This window comes from Sciurus carolinensis, chromosome 2 (genome assembly GCF_902686445.1).
Source record: "Sciurus carolinensis chromosome 2, mSciCar1.2, whole genome shotgun sequence".
Taxonomy (NCBI): Eukaryota; Metazoa; Chordata; class Mammalia; order Rodentia; family Sciuridae; genus Sciurus; species Sciurus carolinensis.
The window spans coordinates 22,126,517-22,149,780 of record NC_062214.1 but is presented as its reverse complement, the minus strand read 5'-3'; the positions used below and the strand labels follow the sequence as shown (position 1 = coordinate 22,149,780).

General features: G+C 42.1%; 3 protein-coding genes across 4 annotated transcripts in view; 1 reads left to right on the top strand and 2 right to left on the bottom strand.

The window, feature by feature from the left end:
• Nucleotides 1-886, bottom strand: part of Rbm12 (RNA binding motif protein 12) — a 34,013-nt gene extending 33,127 nt beyond the window's left edge. Inside the window, 1 exon segment of the mRNA XM_047537759.1 lies at nucleotides 728-886. The gene's annotated coding sequence lies outside the window, so the exon portion shown is untranslated.
• A 2,605-nt stretch (nucleotides 887-3,491) lies between these two features.
• Nfs1 (NFS1 cysteine desulfurase) lies at nucleotides 3,492-21,363 on the bottom strand. 2 transcript variants are annotated; one of them, XM_047542198.1, is made up of 13 exons: nucleotides 21,183-21,363; nucleotides 20,479-20,588; nucleotides 19,821-19,937; nucleotides 17,742-17,825; nucleotides 14,900-15,052; nucleotides 12,763-12,856; nucleotides 11,938-12,072; nucleotides 7,905-8,062; nucleotides 7,420-7,525; nucleotides 7,257-7,338; nucleotides 6,570-6,653; nucleotides 5,934-6,023; nucleotides 3,492-4,191 (listed from the first exon to the last, which is right to left on the bottom strand). In XM_047542198.1, the coding sequence occupies exons 1-13, from the start codon at nucleotides 21,277-21,279 to the stop codon at nucleotides 4,128-4,130; spliced, it is 1,374 nt and encodes a 457-aa protein (XP_047398154.1). In that variant the 5' UTR covers nucleotides 21,280-21,363; the 3' UTR covers nucleotides 3,492-4,127. The 2 variants fall into 2 exon arrangements, with proteins under 2 accessions (XP_047398154.1, XP_047398153.1); XM_047542197.1 differs by having other exon boundaries at nucleotides 20,479-20,582; nucleotides 21,183-21,361.
• Romo1 (reactive oxygen species modulator 1) lies at nucleotides 21,137-23,261 on the top strand. The gene is made up of 3 exons (XM_047542199.1): nucleotides 21,137-21,442; nucleotides 21,635-21,765; nucleotides 23,068-23,261. Exons 2-3 carry the CDS (start codon nucleotides 21,635-21,637, stop codon nucleotides 23,174-23,176), a joined length of 240 nt encoding a protein of 79 aa, XP_047398155.1. The 5' UTR covers nucleotides 21,137-21,442; the 3' UTR covers nucleotides 23,177-23,261.
• Nucleotides 23,262-23,264: the final 3 nt, after the last annotated feature.

Below are 23,264 nucleotides of genomic sequence, written 5' to 3'. Positions count from 1 at the left end.
CACCCTCCACATCTTACAGGGCCTTCTCCTTTACAGAGCCAGAGGTTCCCCTCCCAAGGGAGCAGTAAAGGTGCTGCTTACAGCACGAGCTTTCTGCACACCCTAGAGTAAGCACCTCCTTAGCGCTGGGCCTTGAAAGCACTTCATTAAAAGCCCACCTTCAGGCCAGGAAGGCGGCGGGTGCTGAGAATTAACTTCCTGGACTCAGAGAAGCGTGAGCTTCCTCCCCCGCTAGTGTGTCCCGACTGTAGTCCCCTTTTGTTGATAGGCCACAAAGGCCTTCTCTACACCTCAGATACATAAAATGTCCTCACTACAATCACCTCTCCACTTGGGCAGCGGTGTAGTTATAATATCTGCTCCATTTGGAGCCAAAAGAAGTCTTCCCCATGCGAGATGCAGGTGTATTTTCAATGCAGTCCCCGTTAGTTCACAGGCCTCCGAGGCACCCAGCTCTGGCTGCCTCCTCAAACCACCGAGGGGTTCTCGCTATGGCCTCGTCCCCATTTCGATACGCAGGTTCAGCCTCTCTCGCGCCCTCCTCGCATCGGTGCAGGCCGCAGAGGCGTTAATTGGGCCCCAAGACCCCCGCAGCCCAGCCCCGACCCTTTGTGTGGGGCGCTCGCTGCGGCGGGCTCAGAGGCCTCCGAAGGCCCCGCCCCGGGCCATCAAGGGGCGGCTCGAGCCCCGCACAGCCCCGCCCGTTTCGGGGCTGTGGGAGTCTTACCGGGGAGAACTTGCGCGGCACCAGAACCCAGACCCGAGTTACCCCCCGCGCGAGTGCCTCCGCCCCGCGGCCGACAGCCCCAGCCCGAACGGCTTCCCGGAGCCCACCGCAGCCACCACCTCCTACGCCGCTTCACAAAATGGCCGCCGGCCCGCTCAGCGGCTCCGCGTTCCAGGAGGGGGCGGGGCGGAGATGGTGACGTCACGGGGCAGGAATGCGCAGGCGTGCTGAGGTGCCCCGGCGAGCTCTCGGAAGTTGCCGGTGTGTGGCTAGGGGGACTTTAAGTGTGTGCAACGCTAGCTCCCAAGCCAGGCCTGAGGCAAGCACCCGGATGGATGCTTACGTTCCTTTTGGACCCTCACTGAGGGACATTGAGCAGATTCCTTCAATTCTTTCAACTTCTGCGAAAGGAGGGAAATGGTGCTTACCTTGCAGAAGTGTTTTGAGAATTAAAAGGACCACAAATAGTGACTGGTTCTATTGAGAAGGTCCTGACAACAAAGCCAAAACCTGCTTTTTTTCCCACGAAAGTTTCAATCCAGGAAGCCTTATCCACCCTACCCTCTCCACAACTGCATTTTAGTATTATTTTGTTAGAGAAAAATTTTGTTTTCAAGATGCTTTGGTACTAACCCCTCCCCCATACAGTCCTGCTTGTATCCTGTACAAGCCTTCCACCCCTACCGGTTCCCAGGAAGGTGGGATCAAACCCAGGGTCTTGCATATGCTAAGCTACCACTGAGCTATATCTCCAGCCCCATACACTGTCTTGATCAATGTCTCTGTGATTGACTTAGTATTCCAAGTCAGAGAGTTGTCAATTGACCAACAAAATCGGAACCTAAATTCTCACAACTCCAACAAGCTTCTGAGAAGATGTGTGCGGTACACTTGAGCAATGCGGGTTCACTATGCCAAAAAGAGCAAATTGAAAAAAAAAAGTCACATTTTTAGACCAAACATACACTACATATAATCTGTAAAAGACAGGTATAGTATAGCTCATTAAAAAACCCTACTAAAGGTATCCAGGATTGGGTGCTGGAAAAGGACAATAATAGAACTACTGTGACATAGGCCTGTAATCCCAATGGTAGGGAGACTGAGGCAAGAGGATTGCCAATTCAAGGCCAGCCTAGGAAATTTTATCTCACTAAATAAAAAATAAAAAGGGATGGGGCAGTAGCTCTGTGGTAGGTTCAGTCCCCAGTAATTGGGGGCAGGGGGATAGGAAAACTGCTGAAATCTGAAAAATATTTGAAATTTCAGGGATAGAGATGTAACTCAGTGGTAGAGTGCTTGCCTAGTGTGTGTAAGGCCCCAAGTACCACCAAAAAAAAAATTTTTTTTAATTTATATTTATGTACCAAGTTTTGGCCAATGTACTTACAGTATAAAATTAGAGGAAATTGGTCATGGATATATAATTGTCTATTTGCAACTTTTCTATAAATCCAAAATTATTAAAAAATAAAAGGTCTGTTTTTTGTTTGTTTGTTTTGGTTCCAGGGATTGAACCCAGAAGTGCTTAAACACTGAGCCACATCCCCAATTCTTTTTTATTTTTTGAGCCGGGGTCCTGCTAAGTTACTTAGGTCCTCACTAAGTTGCTGAGGTTGACTTTGAACTTCCTATCCTCCTGCCTCTGTCTCCCGAGTCACTGGGATTGAAGGTGCACACCTCAGTGCCCAGCAAAAGGTTTATTTTTTTCTTTTTTTTTTTTTGCGGTGCTGGGGATCAAACTCAGGGCCTTGCACTTGAGAGGCAAACACTCTACCGACTGAGCTATCTCCCCAGCCCCTATTTTTTTTAAACAAAGAAAACCTCTATAATTTCATCTCCTCCTTCCCCTGTCCATCCCATATTTACCATACTTTACCCAGTAGCTTCAAACATTTTTTAACAGTAACCACAATAAGAAATACAATCGAGAGCTAGGTGCAGTGTTGCACACCTATAATCCCAGCAAAGCAAGAGGATTGCAGGTTTGAGGCCAGCCTCAGCAATTTAGGCCCTCAGAAATTAAGCAAGACTGTCTCAAAATAGAAAATAAAAAGGGCTGTGGAATATAGATCAGTGGTAAAGCATCCCTGGGTTAAATCCCTACTACCAAAAAAGAAAAAAAAAAAAAAAAAGTATGGCAAGGTGCAGAGTCAAACACCTATAATCCCAGCAACTTGGGAGGCTAAGGCCGGAGGATTGCAAGTTTAAGGCCAGCCTTGATCATGTAGTGAGACTCTGTTTTAAAATAAAAAATAAAAAGGGCTGAGGGTATAACTCAGTAAAGTACCCCTGTGTTCTATCCCTAGTACTGCAAAAAATATATATATATTATATTTTTTTATAAATATATTTATATTTTTATTTATATATGCACGTATGTGTGCATGTGTATATGTATGTGTGTATGTGTGTGTGCATGTGTGCATTTGTGTCGGGTATGGTAGCACACACCTGTGATCCCAGTTACTGGAGAGGCTAAGGCAGTTCAAGATCAGCCTGGTTAACTTAATGAGACCCTATCTCAAAATAAAATTTTTTTCAAAGGGGCTAGGGATGTAGCTCCATGGTACAGCATTTGCCTAACAAAGCCCTGAGTCATCTATAGAAGTCAGGTAGAGGACTGCGGATATAGCTCAGTTGGTAGAGTGCCTTGCAAGCATAAGGTCCTGGGTTCAATCCCCAGCACCGCAAAGAAATGGTAGACTTCACAATTCCCAAGTGCAGCTTCCACTTCTCTCAGGTTCTCAATAAAGTCACAGAGTAAACAGAAGAAAATGAATTTATTTCTTTCCAAATCTTCAAATTAACAAATTCTAAGAGAAGAAACATAAAATTATTAGAATAATAGATGGAGTTGAGAACTCTAATGGTTGAGCTGAGAACCAAAAAACTTGTTATTTCATCTACAGTCAATAAAAAGTGATGTCCTTTGGAGTCTCAAAAAGGATTAAAGTGAAGTTGATTATGCTTGTTGCTGAAGGAGCCAGTCCAGCTGAGCAATAAAATGCCACGATTCAAATGTCTACATAGATTATTGGAGTCCCCAAAAAGCCTTCTTCCAGTTCCTTTTGCTTTCCCCACAAAGGACACATGTTTAGCAGCAATATCATAGCAAATGTCTCTATTGCTTCCAGATGAAAATGTCCACACTCTATAAATGACCAGAGAAGAAACCCTGAAGAAAAATGGGGAATGTTCCCCAACAAAGGAGATAAGATTAGGGAAAGAAATTTTCCTTGTGTTTCTGAGTTGGAAGTGGGCTGTGATGATGTCAACTGGGCTATACCAATTCTGATTTTACCACGGAGCACCCACTGGGTAGAACAAGATGCCTGGCTGTGCATATGTCAGTGAGGCAGAATGGGCCAGGCCAGCATAAAGTCAGGGACCCACTCTTCTAGTGTTGGGTCCACTTGATGCTCTTGAGGTCAATGCCATCCTGTACCATCTCCCAGAGAGGACTGTCAAAGAGAAGAGGCATTCAGTGAGTAAGGACTTAGACAGGAAGCAGCCAACACTGGCTCTGAGGCCTTGAGCAATGACTTGCCTCCTATTCCTGTTTCTCCTCTGCCTTTTGCCTGGGTGGACCCCAACATAAGTGGTTAATAAGTCTTTCCCAGTTACTTACTCTAAGTCCTGGTCAGTTCTAGCCAACAAACTAAGCACCCCCAGGCTCAACGGCATTTGGATCTGTAGTAAGTGGACTTCAGATATGGTCATATTCTTAAAGCTCTCATCCCACTTGTGAGAGGCTACATAATGTTTCTGTGAGAACCAACAGCCTTGGACATGTATAAAACACAAGTTTCAGGCTGGACTGTAGCTCAGTGGTAGAGCGCTTGCCTAGCATGTGTGAGGCACTGGGTTCAATTCTCAGCACCACATACAAATAAATAAATAAAAAAGGGTCTATCAACAGATATATATATATATATATATATATATATATATATGTTGCTGTTTTTTAAAGCAAGTTTCATCTTCTCTACTACAACTACCACAAATGACCCACTTTTCAGCACTTGTTTCTGGGTTTTGATCTAGTTCTCAGTTCTCCTGGATAGAACTTGGCTCTAAATCATCTGAGCATGCAATTCCATTATATAATTCTTACCAGTTTTACCTCCTCATAGTTGAACTTCTCTTCCAGCATCTCTGGCTCCAATCAAAAAGGACCTCTTGGATTTTAGGCCCCAGCATCCCATCTCATATGAGAAATCTCTGCTAAGTTCTGATCCCCTTTAGCTTGCATGTCTTGGATAATGTTTCAGGTCAGCTATTACTTCAGTTTAGTATGACTATGGGAATGTTTTTATACTTTGGTGCTGGGGATTAAATCCAAGGTTTCACACATGCTAAGCACTCTACCTACCACTGAGATACACCTCCAGCACCAATAATGAAATTTTGTAGTTTGGCTTACCCACCTATTTTTTGCTATCTGATTTAATTCCATTGCTGATTAACCCTCTCTTTTATACAATACATTCCCAGCATGACTTTCTGTTTATGATACTTTCCTAGGCTCCTTAAAGTTAGCCATCATTTCTTCCTGTCCCTAATAGGCTCACAACATAAGGTTTTGGTTCAAAGCTAATGGGACAGGCTAAATTTGGTTTGTAAAGGGTCAGAAGGAATAGAATACAGATGCTGAAGCCACACAGGAAGAATAAGGTATCATGGTCTTTGACTTACCAGAAAGCCAGGCCAAAGAAGAATCCTAAGCATAAGAAACTTGAGCAACCAGTAGATATTTAAGCAACACAGCTAGACCCTAGCAAGGAAAATTCAGAATGCAGAAGAGCCAGGGAGAACTCAAAGGGAAGCAAGGTATATACGGGGGTTCCATGACCAGTTCCTCAAAGGAAAAAAAAAAAAATCCCTATCTTAAAGGGAATTTTCTCATATACTTGGCCTATAAGTCATTAACTTAGTACTGATATTGCTGCAAAATGTTTGTTAATACTATCAATAACAATAATACCATGTGTACTGATATAGTTCTTCAATTTTTAAACTACTTTTTCGTATTCTGAAAATAAGCAAGCAAAGAGCTCTACTTTCTTACTTCATGGAATCTCTAAATCCTATCCTAAAATCTAAGTACTCTCAAACTTTGGTTGTAGCACTGTGAACACATGAGGACCAAAGAGGAACCAACACTACAGTTTATCTAAAGAGTTTCTGATACAATAGTGCATACCTCATTTCTCGAAGACGCTTCACATGTTGAATGCATTTCTCTGCAGTGTAGTCTACTTCCTCCTCTGTAGTGAAGCGGCCAATGCCAAACCTGAAATAGGCAAAGGAGAAGAGCTTTGCATTAGATGGTACTGCAGTATTTTTATTTGGCCAATACTTGATAAGAACCTAATACACAAAAGACACAGAAGAATATGGTCCAACTCTTCTAGGTCAGAGTTTCTCAGAACATGGCCTATGAATTAATGCATCAGAATCACCTGAGAAGTTTCCTAATCCTCCTCCAGAACTAGTGAAGTCAAATATGAATGTGAGGTTCAGAAATTGTCATCGTTCACAAACTTCCCAAGTGATGCTCAATGAAGTCTGAGGACCTCTGCCCAGAAACTTTCCCAAAGAATCAAGAAGGAATAAGAAAGGGCTGGAAGTATAGCTCTGTGGTAGTGTGTGTGTGCTTAGCAGGAGTAATGTCCTAGGTTGAATACCCAGCACCCAAAAAGAAAAAAAAAAAAAAAAAAAAAGAGAGAGAGAGAAAGGAGAGAGAGAAGATAAGGAGAACCAGACTGAGAAAGACTATAACAGAAGATGAACAATAAAGAGGATGTCTTGCATAAACACTGCAGCTCCACTCACAGACCTGATGGAAGAGTGTGCTAAATCCTCATCAGTGCCAATTGCTCTAAGGACATAAGAGGGCTCCAGGGATGCAGAGGTGCAAGCGCTGAGGAAACAGACACAAACCTTGCTCAGATCATCATCAACATCTCTATAAGCCATTAAACCCTGGTCTTACTCCCTCCCCCAGGGCCCTATAGTCATACCTTAGGAACGAAAGAGACCTAATCTGGCAGAGCTAAAGAGCCTAGTACTGCTGTACACATTCTATGATATGAACCTAGCTCCTCTGGCTCCTATCATGGATAAACATCCTTGAACAAGGACAGTGCCAAAGCATGACAAAGTGTGATACCCCATGAACTGGATCTGACAAAAAGAGGCAGCAGAGAACCTTATACTCTTTCCCTAAGGGAAGCTAAAAACTTGGTGACCTTTGGAGTATCTTCAGTTGTGGAGATCTATAACAGAACTACTAGTGGAACGCTGTATCAGATATATACATTTCCTGGAACCACAAAAAATACAGAATTCTCCTCCACAAAGCTCTGTTAGGGTGATAAACTTCAGCTTGTGCCCAGTCAGCCAAAAAATTACCTTGACCTTGAATCAAGAGCTCTTGCACCTGTCTTCACCATACCATGAAGCTTAGTAACTGGTGTAATACATAGAAGCCCTACCACAGTCCCTGCCTATCGGTCCAACTCACCTCCCTGAGGATAAGGCAACATCCTTGAGTGCCATCAGCAGACTCTCCCCTTCCACATATGCAAAAGAGAGGTTGATACAGCCTAAGGAGAGAAAGATGTTCTATGAAAGAGGTCTAGAGTTGAGCCTCTTCTAGAATGGGAATCAAAAGGATATGTCCATACCAGGATAGTGGTGCTTAGGGTCCCCATTCATCACCACATCTGGAAGGCTCTTCGTTATCTTCTCTATCAGCCGCTCTGCTAACTTTGAGATTCTTTTGTGGTCATACTAAGGTGTATGGAGGGGAGGATTAAGCAACATGATCACCAAACAGCTCAACAACACACAGTTAAAGAAACCCTTCTCCTCTATCACCCTATGTTACTGGTGGAGACCACTGTATCTCCAGCAAGTGAGTATAACACCTGATGTGCAAAAGATACTTCATAACGTCACACAGGGTTCCAACAACCCAGAAACAAATGAACAAACTTTTCATGGGGCAGGGGTTTTGGAACCCCTAATATTTCCTCAGACTAGGGGGCCAGAGGACCTTATCTTAAATGTCCTCTTCCAGCAGCAATCTAACTTAGCTATGCCAAGACGCCACTAATATGAGACCCAGAACAGGGAAAGAAGTTGTGGGAGGAAACTGCTCTCCTCATACCTCCATCTCTTGCTGTGCCACCTCACACGCAGCCCCCAGTCCCACCACCAAGGGTGTAGGCACTGTCCCAGACCGCATACCCCGCTCCTGCCCCCCTCCACTCTGCAGGGCCTCCACACGCACTCGGGGCCGGCGGCGGATGTAGATGGCACCAACCCCTGGGAAACAAAATTTGTTACAAAAAAGAGAAACCCAGATCAAACAAAATATCACTTTCCAAAGAAATCAAGATATTATTTCAATTTTCCTGTAACCTGAAATTTTTCTAAATTAAACAAACAAAAAAAAAAAACTGAGAAGAAATAGCAGTAAAAGCATAATATTTAGCAAAATTATTTAACATCAGGAAGTTAATTACTAAAAGGAGTAATGACCACAATGGTTCAAAGCAGTTCCCTAAGCAAAGAGTGAAATCATATCATACATTGCAGCATTGCTCCTATGAGCAAAAAAGTTGGAAACATTTTGGATGGTCCTTATCAGAGGAATGTCAAATAATGTCCATGCAATGAAATACTACCCATATATATAAAAGAATGAAGAAATTCTTTCAGTACCAACTCTGTAAGATCTCCAAGATACATTGTTAGATGGTCAGGTACAGTGGCACATTTTTGTCATCCCAGCTTACTTGGGAGGAAGAAGCACAAGGATTGTGAGTTTGAGGCCAGTCTGGGCAATTTAGCAAGATCCTGTCTCAAACTAAAAAATAAAAGGGGCTGGGATGTAGCAAAGTGGTAGAATACACCAGGGTTTAATCTCCAGTAACACCCCGCTCCCAAGAAAAAAAAAGAAAGAAAACTAGAGAAATCCCAACAAATTCTATATTATAGTTAAAAAATATAAGTTAAGTCAGATGTGGTAGTACATGCCTGTAACCCGAGCAACATGGGAGGCTGAGGCAGAATAACAAGTTCAAGGCCAGCCTTAGCAATTTAGCAAGGCCCTGAATCAAAATAAAAAATAAAAAAGGGCTGAGGATGTGGTTCAGGGGTTAAGTCCCTGTGGGTTTAATCCCAATACCAAAAAGAAAAAAAAAAAAAAAGTAAGATATATTTTAGGTAAAACAAAGCAAGATCAGAACAACGAATATAGTATGCTACCTTCTGAATAAAAGGCAGGATGGAGGGGAAGTATATGTCTACATGAAAATGCATAGAATAATTCTACAAAAATACACAAGTTAGGCATGGTAACACACACCTATCCTCCCAGCACTCAGAAGGCTGGATCAGAAGGATGGGATTACAGAGCCCAGAAGTTGGAGACCAGCCTGGGCAATATAGTGAGAGGGGTCTCAAAAAAAGAAAAAAAGATAAATAACCAAGAAATTATTTCTCAGAAGGGAGGAGACAGAAGTAGAAGGTAAACTTTTCATTGTGTACTTTTTTTGAAGTTTTTAAATTTTGACCCAGATAAAAATATTACTTGTTCTAAATAAAAATTTTTTAAAAAGGGAAAAAATAAAAACCTTTATGGGAAGAATCAGAATGGTAGTAAGAATTTGCACACTCTCCCCAAGTTTATCAAAACTTAAAAATAAAAGCCAGGCACAATGGCACACGCCTATAATCCAGCAGCTCAAGAGGCTGAGGCAGGAGGATTGCAAATTCAAAGCCACCCTTAGCAATTTAGCAATGCCCTAAGCAACTCAGCAAGACACTGTCTGAAAATAAAATATAAGGGGCCAGGGTTGTGGCTCAGTGTAGAGTGCACACTTGGCACACGTGAGGCATTAGGTTCGATCCTTAGCACCATATAAAAATAAAGGTATTGTGTCCATCTACAATCAAAAAATATTTTTTAAATAAATAAAATATAAAAATATTTTTAAAATAAATAAAATATAAAAGGTGCTGGGGATGTTTCTCAGTGGCTAAATACCCATGGATTCAATCCCTAGTACCAAAAAAAAAAAAAAAAAAAAAAAAAAAAGGAAAGAAAAGTGTGGTAGAAAAGTGTGGCATGGTAGTGCAGTGTGGGTATGGTAGTGCATGCCTATAATCTCAGGGGCTCAGGAGACTGAGGCAGGAGGATGGCAAGTTCAAGACTAGCCTCAGCAACTTAGTGAGGTCCCTAAACAACTGAGCAAGACTCTGTCTCAAAATAAAATATAAAAAGTGTTGGGGATGTTGCTCAATGGTAAAGTGACCTTGGGTTCAATCCCTAGTACCAAAAAAAAAAAAAAAAAGAAATATTTTACATCCAGTATAGTGGCTCATTCCCGTAATACTAGTTACTCAGGAGGCTAAGGCAGGAGGATTTTTAGGCCTGCCTAGGCAACATAGAGAGACCCCATCTCAAAATATATAAATAAATAAAATTCATTTTTCCACTAAAAAAATTCCAAGTATCCTAAAAGATGAATATATAAAAATGCAAGTGTCTTACATTATCAGAATCTATGCAGTTCTCAAATTCTGAGAGCAAGTGCTCAGGTACCATATCAGGACAGTAAAGGATACCACATTATCTAAATCAATTAAGATGCTGAGTTTAGATAATGAGAGGTACCTATACAGATATGAGTGCTGACTGGAGCTACTGATCAATATGAGTTCACTGGTTTTACCAAGATAGATATATTTACAATAAAATCAACAGGAGGCTGGGGTTGTGGCTCAGTGGTAGAGTGCTTGTCTAGCATGTGTGAGGCACTGGGTTCAATTCTCCACACTACATATAAAGATAAATAAAAAATAAAGGTTCATCAACAACTAAAAAAAAAATTTTTTTTTAAAGTTTAAAAAAAAATAATAAAAGTCAACAGGGCTGAGGTTGTAGCTCAGTGGTAGAGTGCTTACCTAGCATGTGTGAGGCCCTGGTTTGATCCCCAGCATTGCAAGCCAAATAAAGAAAGAGAGAAAAGAAAAAAAGAAAAAAAAAAAAACAAACAAACAAACAAAAACTCCAACATTTTAATTAGATAGCGTGCCTGTTGGACTCTTTTTTTCTTTTCAATACTGGTGATTGAACCCAGGGGTGCTTTACTACTGAGCTATATATATTCTCAGTCCATTTTATTTTTGATTTTGAGACAGGGTTTCAATAAGTTGCTGGGAGCTGGGGTTGTAGCTCAATGGTAGAGCACCTCTTGCCTAGCATATGCAAGGCATTAAATTCAATTCCCAGCACTGGGGGGAAAAATCCTAAACTACACAGGTTGGTCATGCATTTGCAATCCTCCTGCCTCAGTCTCCTGAGTTGCTGGAATTACAGACAGCATGGCCATTATGCCTAGCTTGTTGGGCTTTTTGCAAGAACAGTTCACAAAAACACTCTTTATAACCTCTGGGAACCCTTAGATTAAACCATCTTTCATCCTTCCAGGAGACATTTTAATTCTTTTACAGGCTGCATACTCAGATGAAACCCTGCAGGCACAGAAAGTACACTGGTAGAGACATCAACCCCAAAAAGACCCTCACTCCAGAGACAGAACTTTTTTCCTTTTTATGGCTACCTCTACAGAACAAAGGACAACAGTCTCTTTCCAAGAGTTGAGGAGACAGAACTCAAGCTTGAAAATACTCCTTAGCCAGTAGGAACATAAAGAACAGAGAGGTATCCTTAAGAGACTAATAGGGGCACAGACTATTAACACTATTGAACACTAAGAGATGCTAAAGCTATACACTCTTTCTCTAAGCTAAAGTGAGACACTGGGAATGGAGGACTTAAAAGAAATCTAGATGCTCTGTACATCATAGTGAGGCAGACAAGGTAACAGCCTGTATAGTGAAATCTGATTGAACAAAATCCTGTGTTCCACTGCCAAATTAATATCTATCTGTTTTCAAAGGATTTTTTAAAGGGTTCAAGGAAGAACGCCCTGTTGTACACAGTGACTACTTGGGTGTACAAATAGGCCAGTGTTTCTTGAATAATGCTAAATGACACTTGCATTCTGCTAGGCACTTTGAATGTACAACTTCCTCTGAAAGCAATGGCAGTCTCAAATGACTCCAAGAAACATCTGTCAAAGGGTTTGCTGAGACATTCAGAGAAGAGGCACTGTAGGAGGGGCTGGTACCTTTAGGACCATAGAGTTTGTGACCACTGATGCTCATGAGATCAATTTTCATGTCATTGACATCAAGTGGGATTTTTCCAACAGCCTGGGCTGCATCCGTATGGAAATACACCTTTCTGGAACTGCAAATCCGCCCTGAGGAAACAGTAGAGGGGAAGACCCACAGAACAACATTGGGAAGTAACCTGAAAGTGGTCCCCGACACACCATGAATTGTCTCTACCCATAGTAAATGATTCTAAATTCCCTCCCACCCCTGCCTCCACCTCCCCACTTTCTCTTCCTCCTTCCCTTTCCCCTCCCTTCTCCTTCCTCTGGCCTCCTATCTCTCTGTTCTTTAAAGCTCAAGGAAAAAGTACTAAATGAAAAGTACTGATATTCTGCTGCATAAGATTCTTCTTACAACCTTATTAACAATGGTATTTCAAAATGTCACATTACCTTTCAGATCCTTTTTAATTTAAAAAAAGAAGGAAAGATTAACAGATTTTTTTTTGCCAATGTACATAAAGAGATTACAAGGAGAACTCTAAGTGGAGATTAAAAAGACATGTTCTAAAGGATGGAAAAAAAGGTAGAGGGTTGTTTTATTGTCATTTTATGGTTGTTTTCGAAAACAACTGCAATAAAATGAAAAACAAATGGACCAGATCTGAATTCAAATACTGCTTTGCCACTTACAATGTCCTGGAACAAGATACTTAAGCTTTCTTTCCTTTGTTCACTCAGAATGCTCTATAGAGTGTTGGAGCTCTAAGTCTATCCCTACTTCCTCAGATGGACCCCAGGGGTCAGCAAGAATCAGGGTTAACTCATGACACTCACCTATTTCTGCAATAGGCTGTTTCACTCCAATCTCATTGTTCACAGTCATAACTGAGACCAGGCTGGTATCTGGCTGGATGGCAGCCTCCAGTTCCTAAGAATATATGGGAATTAAGGAGACTATATACTGACGAAAAAGTTCTCCCTAAATATGAATGTAGGCAAACATAGTTTTAAAAATGGGGCCTTTCACTGCACCCCTATTCAACTGGTTAAAATAAAAACACTAGAGGGTGGGGACATAGCTCAGCAATGGAGTGCTTGCCTAGCATGCACTAGGTTCAAACCCCAGCACTGCAAACAAACAAACGAAAAAATAGTAACAACATAAAATGCTGGTGAGGATGGAAAGAAACTGAATCACTCATACACTGCTGGTGGCTATGCAAAATGTATAACCAATCATTCGAGAAAAGTTTGATGGATTTTCTGGTTTCCTTTTTTTTTTTTTTTTTTTGAGATTTGCAAATCATACATCCAAAATATGAAAAGCACTCAAACAACTTAGTAGTAGTAAAGCAACTTGATTTTAAAATGGGCAAAGTGTCAAGTGCCTGGTACACTCCTGTAATCCCAGTCGCTTGAGAGACTAAGACAGGAGGATCATAGGTTCAAAACCAGCATTAGCAATAGCAAGGTGCTAAGCAACTCAGTGAGACCCTCTCTCTTAATAAAATACAAAATTGGGCTGGGGGTGTGTCTCAGTGATTGAGTGCACCAGAGTTCAATCCCTGGTATCCACCCTCCAAAAAAATTAAAATTAAAATTAATATATGTGTATTTAAAAAAAGAAAAAATGTCAAATGAATGCTTTAGAAATAAAGTCCGGTGAGGATCTGCAGGACATACTAGAAAGTGGTGGCTAAAGGGCAGGCAAAAAGGTCAAGTCCAGAGGATCCTAAGATTCAGGATTCAATCTAGCTAAAGAAATAAAAGAAGAGCATAATTCTAGAGACATCGTGAGGAAGCAGCCATAGATATGAATGACTGAGAGATGATTAAAAGCAAGAGAGAGAACAAATAATAAATGATAACCAAAAAAAAGAGAGAGTTTTGAGTTTGGACTCAGGGGTCTGTCTACAAACTGCATGTTAGAATTTGTGTAGGGATGCTGGTATCCAAAAGTTAGTGGACAAGGAGTTTCAACTTACAACCTAAATATATATATATTTATTAAGTATGTGTATATTCAATAAATATATATACTGAATAATATTTATTGAATATTACCCATTTTTGCCCATTTCTTTATATATATGTATATAATATTCAATAAAACTATACCTCTTTTTTTTTTGTGGCACTGAAGATTAAATCTTCATACATATTAGGCAAGCACTCTACCACTGAGCTACAACCTTGTTAATTGCATGCAGTGGTGCATATCTGTGGTACCAGCTACTGGGGAAGTTTGAGACAGGAGGATTACAAGTTCAAGGTGAGGGCAGCCTGGGCAACTTATTGAAATCCTATCTCAATATAAAATTTAAGGAAAGGGCTACGGGTGTTCAGTGGTAGAAAGCTTGCCTAGCATATTAAAGACCCTGGGGTCAATCACCAGTGCCAGAGAGAAAAAGAACAAAGTCCTATATCTCAGGCTGGGGATATAGGTCAGTTGGTAGAGTGCTTACCTCAGAAGCACAAGGCTGGGCTGGGGAGATAGCTCAGTTGGTAGAGTGCTTGTCTTGTATGCCCAAGGCCCTGGGTTTGATCCCCAGCACCGCAAAAAAAAAAAAAAAAAAAAAAAAAAAAGAAGCACAAGGCCCTGGGTTCAATCCCCAGTACCGCAAAAAAAAAGTCCTATACCTCCTTTTTAGGAGGGAAAAGTGGCATCAGTTCAGGGAAGGAGGAGGCTAGAACTTTGCCATGGTGAGTGTGAGTCTCTGGCATCCTGGCATGCCCAGTGGCTCTCATAAAAACCAGGAATCGCCAACAAAGAGACATGAGTCCTCCAGAGAGAGGGAAAATGTGCACACTCAGGGGAGATAATCTCTTTCTTTGCCAGGACATTTTCTCTAAACTCCATCCTCACCATTAGAACCACCTTCAAGCTCTAGCCAGCCAAGTTGAAGTGATAGATTTAGGACTGAAGCCAGGATATTCCTATTTTGCCCCTTATGCCAAAAGTCATTTTTACCTTAAGGTCAATGATTCCACTCTTCTGCACTGGGAGGTAGGTGACCTGAAAACCCTCAGCTTCCAGTGAACGACAGGAATCCAAGACACATTTGTGTTCTGTCTGGGTGGTGATCAAGTGCTTCTTCCGTGACCTGTAGAATCTGGCCACCCCCTAAAAATTAGTGATGGTGGAAGGAAGGAGAACATACTCAGGTAAACAGCAATAACTTCCATACCATCTACAAAGGGATTTTTAAAAAAATTGTTATTCACATTTTTTAAATACTTTTTTAGTTGTAGATGGACACAATACCTTTATTTTACTTATTTGTTTTTATATGGTGCTGAGGATTGAACCCAGTGCCCCACACATGCCAGGCAAGCACTCTACCACTGAGCCACAAGCCCAGCCCCAAGGGACTTGTTTTTTTTTTTGTTTGTTTGGTTTGGTTTGGTTTGGTGCTGAGGATTGAATCCAGGGCCTTGCACATGCTAAGCATGTGCTATTACTGACTATATCCCCAGTCAACCACGTGATATCTTTAATATCAGAACTAACAGTATTATCTTTTAAATACCTAGAATTTCAATTATTATAAGAAAATAAAGAAGTAAAAAACATTTTTCTCATATGAGACAAAAACAAAAAACAAAAAACAAACACATAACCAGATATGGTAGCACATGCAGTCCAAAGCTACTTGGGGGGGCTAAAGCAGCACAACTGTAAGTTCAAGGCCTGACTAGGCAACTTAATAAGACACTGTCAAAATAAAATTTATAGTGCTTCCCTAGCATACAGGAGGTCCTGAATTTAATCCCCAGTGCCAACAACAACAACAACAACAACAAAAAATAACAACAAAAAAAAATTTAAAGTAATAAAACGTGCAGTACCCCCCACCCAGTTTATAATACAAAATTATAAAAGTAAAATATAAAACTATTTAGAAGCTGTAGGTATAGCTAAATGGTAGAACACATGCTGGGTTTTGGCATCAAAAAATAAAAATAACAAAAACAGACTAATTGGAACAAAATTAAAACTACATAAAACCTGTATATTTGGGGCTGGGCTTGTAGCTCAGTGGTAGAGCACTTACCTAGCATGTGTGAGGCACTGGGTTTGATTCTCAGCACCACATATAAATAAATGAATAAAATAAAGATCCATCAACATCTAAAAATACATATATAAAAAAACCTGTATATTCATAAGGACAAGGAACATAAAGAAGGGGCATTTAGCCAGGCAGAGTGGTGCATGCCTATAATGCCAGTGACTTGAGAGGCTGAGGCAGGAGGATCACAAGTTTGATGCCAGTCTTAGCAACTTAGTGAGACCTAGCTGTCTCAAAATAAAAAATAAAAAGAGGGCTGGGGATATAGCTCAGTTGGTAGAGTGCTTGTCTCACACATGTGAGGCATTGGTTCAATCCTCAGTACCACATAAAAATAAATAAAATAAAATAAAGGTATTGTGTCATCTACAACTAAAAAATATTTTTTTAAAAAATTTTTTTAAAGGGGCTGGAGATGTAGCTAAGTGGTGAAGCACCCTGGGTTCAATCCCAGTACTACAAAAAAAGAAAAAAAGAGAGAGAGAGAGATTTACAATTGATTTATACTACTTTACTTTATCCCCAAAAGTATTTATATCAATAATGTAAAAATGATTTATATCAATAATGTAAAAATAATATGATGAGAATAGTTAAAAATTTTATTACTGCTGTTCATAAACAATGCAATTTAAATGATATATCTACCTCCACCCTCTTTATCTCAGCTACCCAGAGTGTATACTTAAATGGCAGATGTTTACTCTATTCATGCAGGAGATGAAGAAGAACACCATCAAGGCTATTAGCAATCCTTGACCTCTAGTTGTGGGTATGTGGAGACTTCCAAGACAAACATTCTCAAAGTTTTGGAAATGCTCCCCATTACAGAAACTATCCCACCTTTGAAAAGATCACCCTGATTCTGTGATCAACATAATCCAAAGGAAGGATACTTTCCTACTAACAAGAGTGGGCAGAATACTAATGATTCTGGGGCCATCCTAGGCTTCCTACACTTCAGAATAAGGTCAGAAAAACCAACATTAGCAGCACAGCTAAGAGAACAGATAGAGTGGATAGAATTGAACCTACAGCAGGAAACAGTTTCTCAGAGCCTTGACATTTACTCAAGTAATCCTGGCAGTCAAGTCCAGTTGACTGTAGTTATGTTCCATGAAATATGAACACGACTACTAAGAGTAGTGTGTTAGCACCAAGGACCTATTATGTCCCAAGGATAGAATGACAGATCCCAATCTGAGTGACCAATAAAGAGTATACCATAGTAATAAGCAAACAGATCTGAAGAGAAAGAAAAGGGAAGGTGGTTGGAGGACAGTCTTGAAATAGAGTATATAGGAGTGAGCAGGAAAAGGAGCAGGGAAACGTGTCAAGTACAGGTGATTCTGGACTTCACTGTTACTAGATCAAAAAATCAGGGAAAACAATTTGGTCATCATTATCCACTCTGAAGTAGCTGCCATCCAAAAAACCAGTCAATGGTATAAGAACCACCTCCTTTCCTATTCAACTATCTCACTGAACTCAGACTAAACTCCATCCTCACCATTGGAACTAGATTAAGATAGAGTAGATTGCAAAGGGCTAAAGGAACCAACAAATCAGAGTGTTATCTTGCTGGGTATGGTGGCCTGTGACACCAGAGATGCCATTCTGGTTCCCTTCTCTTACCTTTTTTCCTTTTTTTAGGAGGTGTTGAGGATCCAATCCAGGGCCTCTCATATACTAGGGCAAGTGCACTATAACTGAGCTATACCCTCAGCACTCTTCTCTTACCTTAATTGCTATGTTATTGGATTCAGTAGCACCACTAGTGAAAATGATCTCACGAGGATCAGCTCCAATCAGAGATGCTACTTGCTGTAAGTCAAGAAACAGAGATAGACACCATCAGTTCCGCAGTCAGCAACCGTCTTCAAAAAAAAAAAAAAGAGTAAATAAATAAAGAGCTGGGGATATAGCTTAATGGTAGAATGTCTTTGTACTCAATCAGTAATACCGCCAAAAAAAAAAAAAAAAAAAAAAAAAAAAAAGAGCTTCACTACATTCTACCTACTGCCCAAAAAGAAGTGCTACATCTACTAGCTCAACTAGACTAATGTTAGAGTGTTAGACAAGGGACAGAGTCAGTTACATTTTAGATTCCATGTTCTTTTCCAATGCAAGACAAGATCCTAGCAAGAATTTTAAGCCAGCTGGGCACAGAGTGCATGCCTGTTATCCCAGTGACTTGGGAAACAGAAGCAGGAGAATCACAAGTTCAAAGCCAGCTTCAGCACCTTACTGAGGCCCTAAGCAATGTAACGAGACCCTGCCTCAAAATAAAAAAAATAAAAAGTGCTGGGGCTGTAGCTCAGTGGTTGAGTAACCATGGGTTCAATTCCTTGTGCCAAAAAAAAAAAAAAGAATATTAAGCCCACTGTGGTGACACATGCCTATAAACTCAGCTAGTCATAAAGCTGAGGAAAGATCACAAATTTGAGGCTGAGGTCACCATAGGCAACTTAGCAAGACCCTGTCTCAAAATAAAATTAAAAAGGGTTCAGCGAGTCTAGCATAGTGGCACACGCCTATAATCACAGTGGCTCAGGAGGTTGAGACAGGAGGATCGCGAGTTCAAAGCCACCCTCAGCAACTTAGAGACCTTAAGCAACTTAGGGAAACCCTTTCTCTAAATAAAAAATATTTAAAAAGGGGTGGGGATGTGACTCAGTGATTAAGTGCTCCTGGGCTCAATTTCTGGGACAAAAAAAAAGGGGGGCTCAGGAAATAGCTAAGTGTTAGAGTACCTAGCATGCACAAGACCCTGGGTTCAATTCCGGTACACCTCCATCAAAAAAAAGAATATTAAGTGATATTATTTTGGTGCTGGAGATTGAACCCAGGAGAGTTCTATCTCTGAGTTACATCCCCAAACCTTTTATGTTTATTTATATATATTTTTTGTGATAGTGAGGATTGAACACAAGGATACTCTTCCACTGAACTATACCTCTTTTTACATTCATTTTGAGATAGTCTCACCAAGTTGCCCAGGTTGGCCTCAAAATTTTGATCCTCCTACCTCAGATTTCAGAGTACCTGGAGTTACTGGTATGTGCAATCATACTTGGCTACATGGTCATTTTAAAAAAAATTTATTTTGAGACATGGCTCATTTATTTGCCCAGGCTGGCCTCAAAATTGTGATCGTCATGCCCCAGACTCCAGAGTAACTATGACTACAGGCATCTACCCTTGCATTCAGCAGTGATACTATTTTTAAATGTATTTATTGAGTTCTTACTATATACAGACTAGATACAGGTATTGTGTTAAAAAGTTTTACCAACCTGATCTCATTTAATTCATTCAATAAGCATACACAGTAGAATCTATTCCATTCTCCATTTGAAATGTGAGGAAAACAGACTTAGAGATATTAGATCATTTCCCCAAGGTAATTTAGTTGGGAAGTGTGGAATATAATCAAATGTCTATAGTCAGTCTTCAAGGCTGCTCTTTGAATATCTTCCAGAAAGAACCCAAAATTTTTTCTTTCTGTTTTTTTTTTTTTTGGCACCAGGGCTTGAACCCAGGGGTGCTTAATCACTAAGCCACATTTCCAACCCTTTTTAAAAATTCTATTTAGAGACAGGGTCACACTTAAATTGTTTAGGGCCTCACTAAATTACTGAGGCTGGCTCTGACTATCGAGCCTCCTGCCTCAGCCTCCAGAGCCAATGGGATTACAGGGATGAGCCACCAAGCCCAACCTCCAAATTATTTCTACCTCCATTCCACCTACTAAGGAAATACCTCCCACAGGCTACTGAAACTCTGACCTTGGAACCTCCCAGACTCCTCTGTACTAACCTGGCGAGCACGTTCCATGGCTGCCTCACTCTCCCAGCCATAAGCATGTGTCCGGGAGTGTGCATTTCCATAGAAGTTGATGAGGTACGGTAGCATGGCATCAAGCACCCGGGGGTCCTGAGCACAGCATGACAGATGAGTCACCTTGAGTCCATAGTCAACTCAGGCCCCACTACATTCCCAGACCTGCCCGCCCTGCCTCAACATACTCCCAAACCTTCATCATTGCCTAGATTAGACCACAGTCTTCCCTTTCTTCTACTAATCAAATATCAGCCTTATATACTCTCACTCCCAACCTATCTTCAATCAGACTGTTCTACCCTCCCCTCAGGTAGTCAACATTGTCTTGTTCTGACAATTGTTTATGCAGGTTTTTGCATTTCTGCCAGCATTGTGATTTATGAGTTACTGGGACATGATAGAGCCAGGCAAAAATTCCTTCACACACATTGTTGAAAACCTGCATTAATAGTGGAGAAGGGGATCTGATATTTAACAAGTGAAGAAGAAATTAAGCTTCCTGACTCCTGTCTCTATTCCTTTTCCCAGCACACCTCAATGGCTCTCCCTTCTACAGGGATCTGCCCCTTCTGTGAATTTTCACTTCTAGTACTTGCCATTTCAGTCTTAGGAAAAGCTACCCCTCTATTCTTACCAGAGGAGTGGTAGCTTGAACATCCATGTAGAGAGGTCGCAGCACTGGCTCTGCCTCAGGGGCAGCATCTGAATTTGAGGGAACAGCTGACTGGGGGGCATGATCTACAACTGACAAAATAGGAAAAGGAGTGGCCAAGTGAGGGAGAATACAACTGTGAACACAGAGCAGCTGTAGAGACTCAAAGCTGGATGGAAGTGTGATAAGTTTAAGTGGTGATGGGATCGAATCTTAAGGGAAAATAAACAATATCAGAGAACACTGTACAAGGAGGCCAGTAATGAGAGAAACAAGGTTCTTGGCGGGTGGCGGGAGGACGCTGGTGGCAGTGTTCAAATTGTCTCTATTGAGTGACAAGAGCTCGGTAAGGCAAAGCCATCCACAAGGAACATGGAGACAGATCAAGTAAGATTTCCCTGGACCCGAGCCTCGACCAGCAGATCTAATAGTTGGCCAAGAGAGGTCAGAAGGCCCAGGCTTCCAGACTCTGGGGGTTGGGGGACAGGATCTTGGGGGTGGAGCGGCGGAATCAACCGTTCTGACGTATGACCTGAGAAAACTGTTGATTGCAAGCGAGACAAAGAGTCAAAGGTCTGGGCAGCGGGGCGGGACGGGGAAGCCTGGGAATATTCGGGGAGTGGCAGCAACAAGGAGACCCGAGCGCGCCCTGGGAAAGGTGGTGAAGAGTGGGATTGGGAGCGTACCGCGCAGGCGCAGCCCCCGGGAGGGCGTCGCGGGCCTGGACCCCGCTGCGGCCGTCACCGCCGAAACCGCCCGCCTCCAAGCGGCTCGGAGCAGCATGGTCCCAGCGTCAGAACCCACTACCCGAAGTGGCTGCAGTCCTCGGCCCCAGGCTCCCGGAAGTAAAACCTCGCGCTCCGGAAGCGATCCCCCGGGCTGCGAACGCCCTCCGTCTGGATTTTGGTGTGAGACGTAGAGCCGAGCGACAAAGGCCACGAACGAGGTGAGGCTGGGGTGACCCGAGCCCGACGACGTCGCGCGGCGTCGGGTCTGGAACGCGAAGAGGGTGGTGGAATAGGGCGACAGACTGATTTCCTTCCCTGACTTCCCTGAACCCCTTGGGCTCGCTCCCCACCCCGCCCGACTCCTGGGCTGGCGGCTGGGCCTGCTCTTCCCAGTCCCTCACACTCCGCAGATGCCGGTGGCCGTGGGTCCCTACGGGCAGTCCCAGCCAAGCTGCTTCGACCGCGTGAAGATGGGCTTTGTCATGGGTTGTGCCGTGGGCATGGCGGCCGGGGCGCTCTTCGGCACCTTTTCCTGTCTCAGGTGAGGGGCGCAGGCGGTGAACTTTGGGAGGGACTTCCCGGGTTGCTGGGACGGCAGCCTGAATAGAGCCTGATTCTACTTGCCTCTCGGCCCTTTAGCTAGCGAGCCCGATTTCCTTACTGCTTTCAGGCTGGGAGCGCAATGCAGAGTTCTATAGTCAACTTCTTTCTGCCCCATTCTTTCACCGGTTCAGTGACATTAGGCAAATTGGAGGCAAGGTTTCATCAAGTGTAGATCAAAACAGTAACACCACCTTTGTAAGAATCAAGTCAGCTCGCTTTGTGTATAATCTAGCACGTAGTAAGTGCTTAGTAAAGTTATTACTGTTGTTGCTATTTTTATATCTGGTTTCACATAATGAAACTTGTTGAGGTGTTTGCCCTGGGAACCAGATGTAGAGATGAAATAGATACAGTCTACACTTCGAAGGTCATTTTCACATTTGGGCAGTTATTTCCATGTTTCCAGTTTATAAATTACTATACACTGAGCAATACTGTACAAAACAGTTCTGTTGGCCGGGCATGGTGGCGCTAGCCCGTAATCCCAGCCGCTTGGGAGGCTGAGGCAGGAGATTGCAAGTTCAAGACCAGCCTCAGCAATTTAGCGAGGCCCTAAGCAATTTAGCAAGACTCTTGTCTCAAAATAAAAAATGAAAGAGGCTGGGGATGTTGCTCAGTAGTTAACTGCCTCTGAGTTCGTTCAATCTCTGGTATTTAAAAAAAAAAAAAAAAAAAAACTGTTATAATGCCCATTTTACACTTGACACAGCCTATAAAATTGCAGAGCTGGTTCTTGAACCCAGGTTCAACTCCAAAATCATTAATGCGAAAACCCATCTAAGACAAATATCTATTGGGAAGCAAAACCAACTGTAAAAACTGCTTTCCACCAGGAGTGGTAGTAACCACCTGTAGTCCCACACTCAAGGGGCTAAGGCAGGAGAATTGCAAGTTCAAGCTCAGCCTCTGCAACTTAGCGAGATCCTCTCTTAAAAAACAAAAGGGGCCTGAAGGGTTGTGAAGTGAAAGACCTCCCCCGTTTCATTCCCCAGTACCAGCATGCACTTGACATTTCCACGAATTGAAGCAGTTGATACGACATTCTATAGAATTTCCTAGAGACCCTGATTATTTTCATTACCCAGGTGGGAAGAGTTAAAATTCAGCAGTAACAAGTGAGATAAAGGGATTGCTAGACTTTAGTAGTGCTTAATTAGTAATTATTACAAGTGCAGATTGGAAAAGAAAAGTAGTTTTGTATATTTGTTCCCAAATGGCCCCATCTTGGTTTCCTCCTCAGGATCGGAATGCGGGGTCGGGAGCTGATGGGCGGCATTGGGAAAACCATGATGCAGAGTGGCGGCACATTTGGCACATTCATGGCCATCGGAATGGGCATACGATGCTAACTAGGGCAGTGGTTGCCCACTACTTCTACATCTTCCTATCCATCCTGGCCCTTGTACCATAATAAAACAAAGTCTCTTCTTCTCATTT

Bases quoted from the DNA above. Each gene is read 5' to 3' on its own strand.
- Nfs1 (XM_047542198.1), bottom strand. From the start codon at position 21,279: ATGCTGCTCCGAGCCGCTTGGAGGCGGGCGGTTTCGGCGGTGACGGCC. The intron at 6,654-7,256 runs GTGAGTTGGACC...CTGTTTCCTCAG, and splicing joins GTTGCCTTATCCTCAGGGAG to CGCTTGCACCTCTGCATCCC. The intron at 4,192-5,933 runs GTATGCACTATT...TCTCTTTGACAG, and splicing joins AAGCGTCTTCGAGAAATGAG to TCCTCTCTGGGAGATGGTAC.
- Romo1 (XM_047542199.1), top strand. From the start codon at position 21,635: ATGCCGGTGGCCGTGGGTCCCTACGGGCAGTCCCAGCCAAGCTGCTTC. The intron at 21,766-23,067 runs GTGAGGGGCGCA...TTTCCTCCTCAG, and splicing joins GGCACCTTTTCCTGTCTCAG to GATCGGAATGCGGGGTCGGG.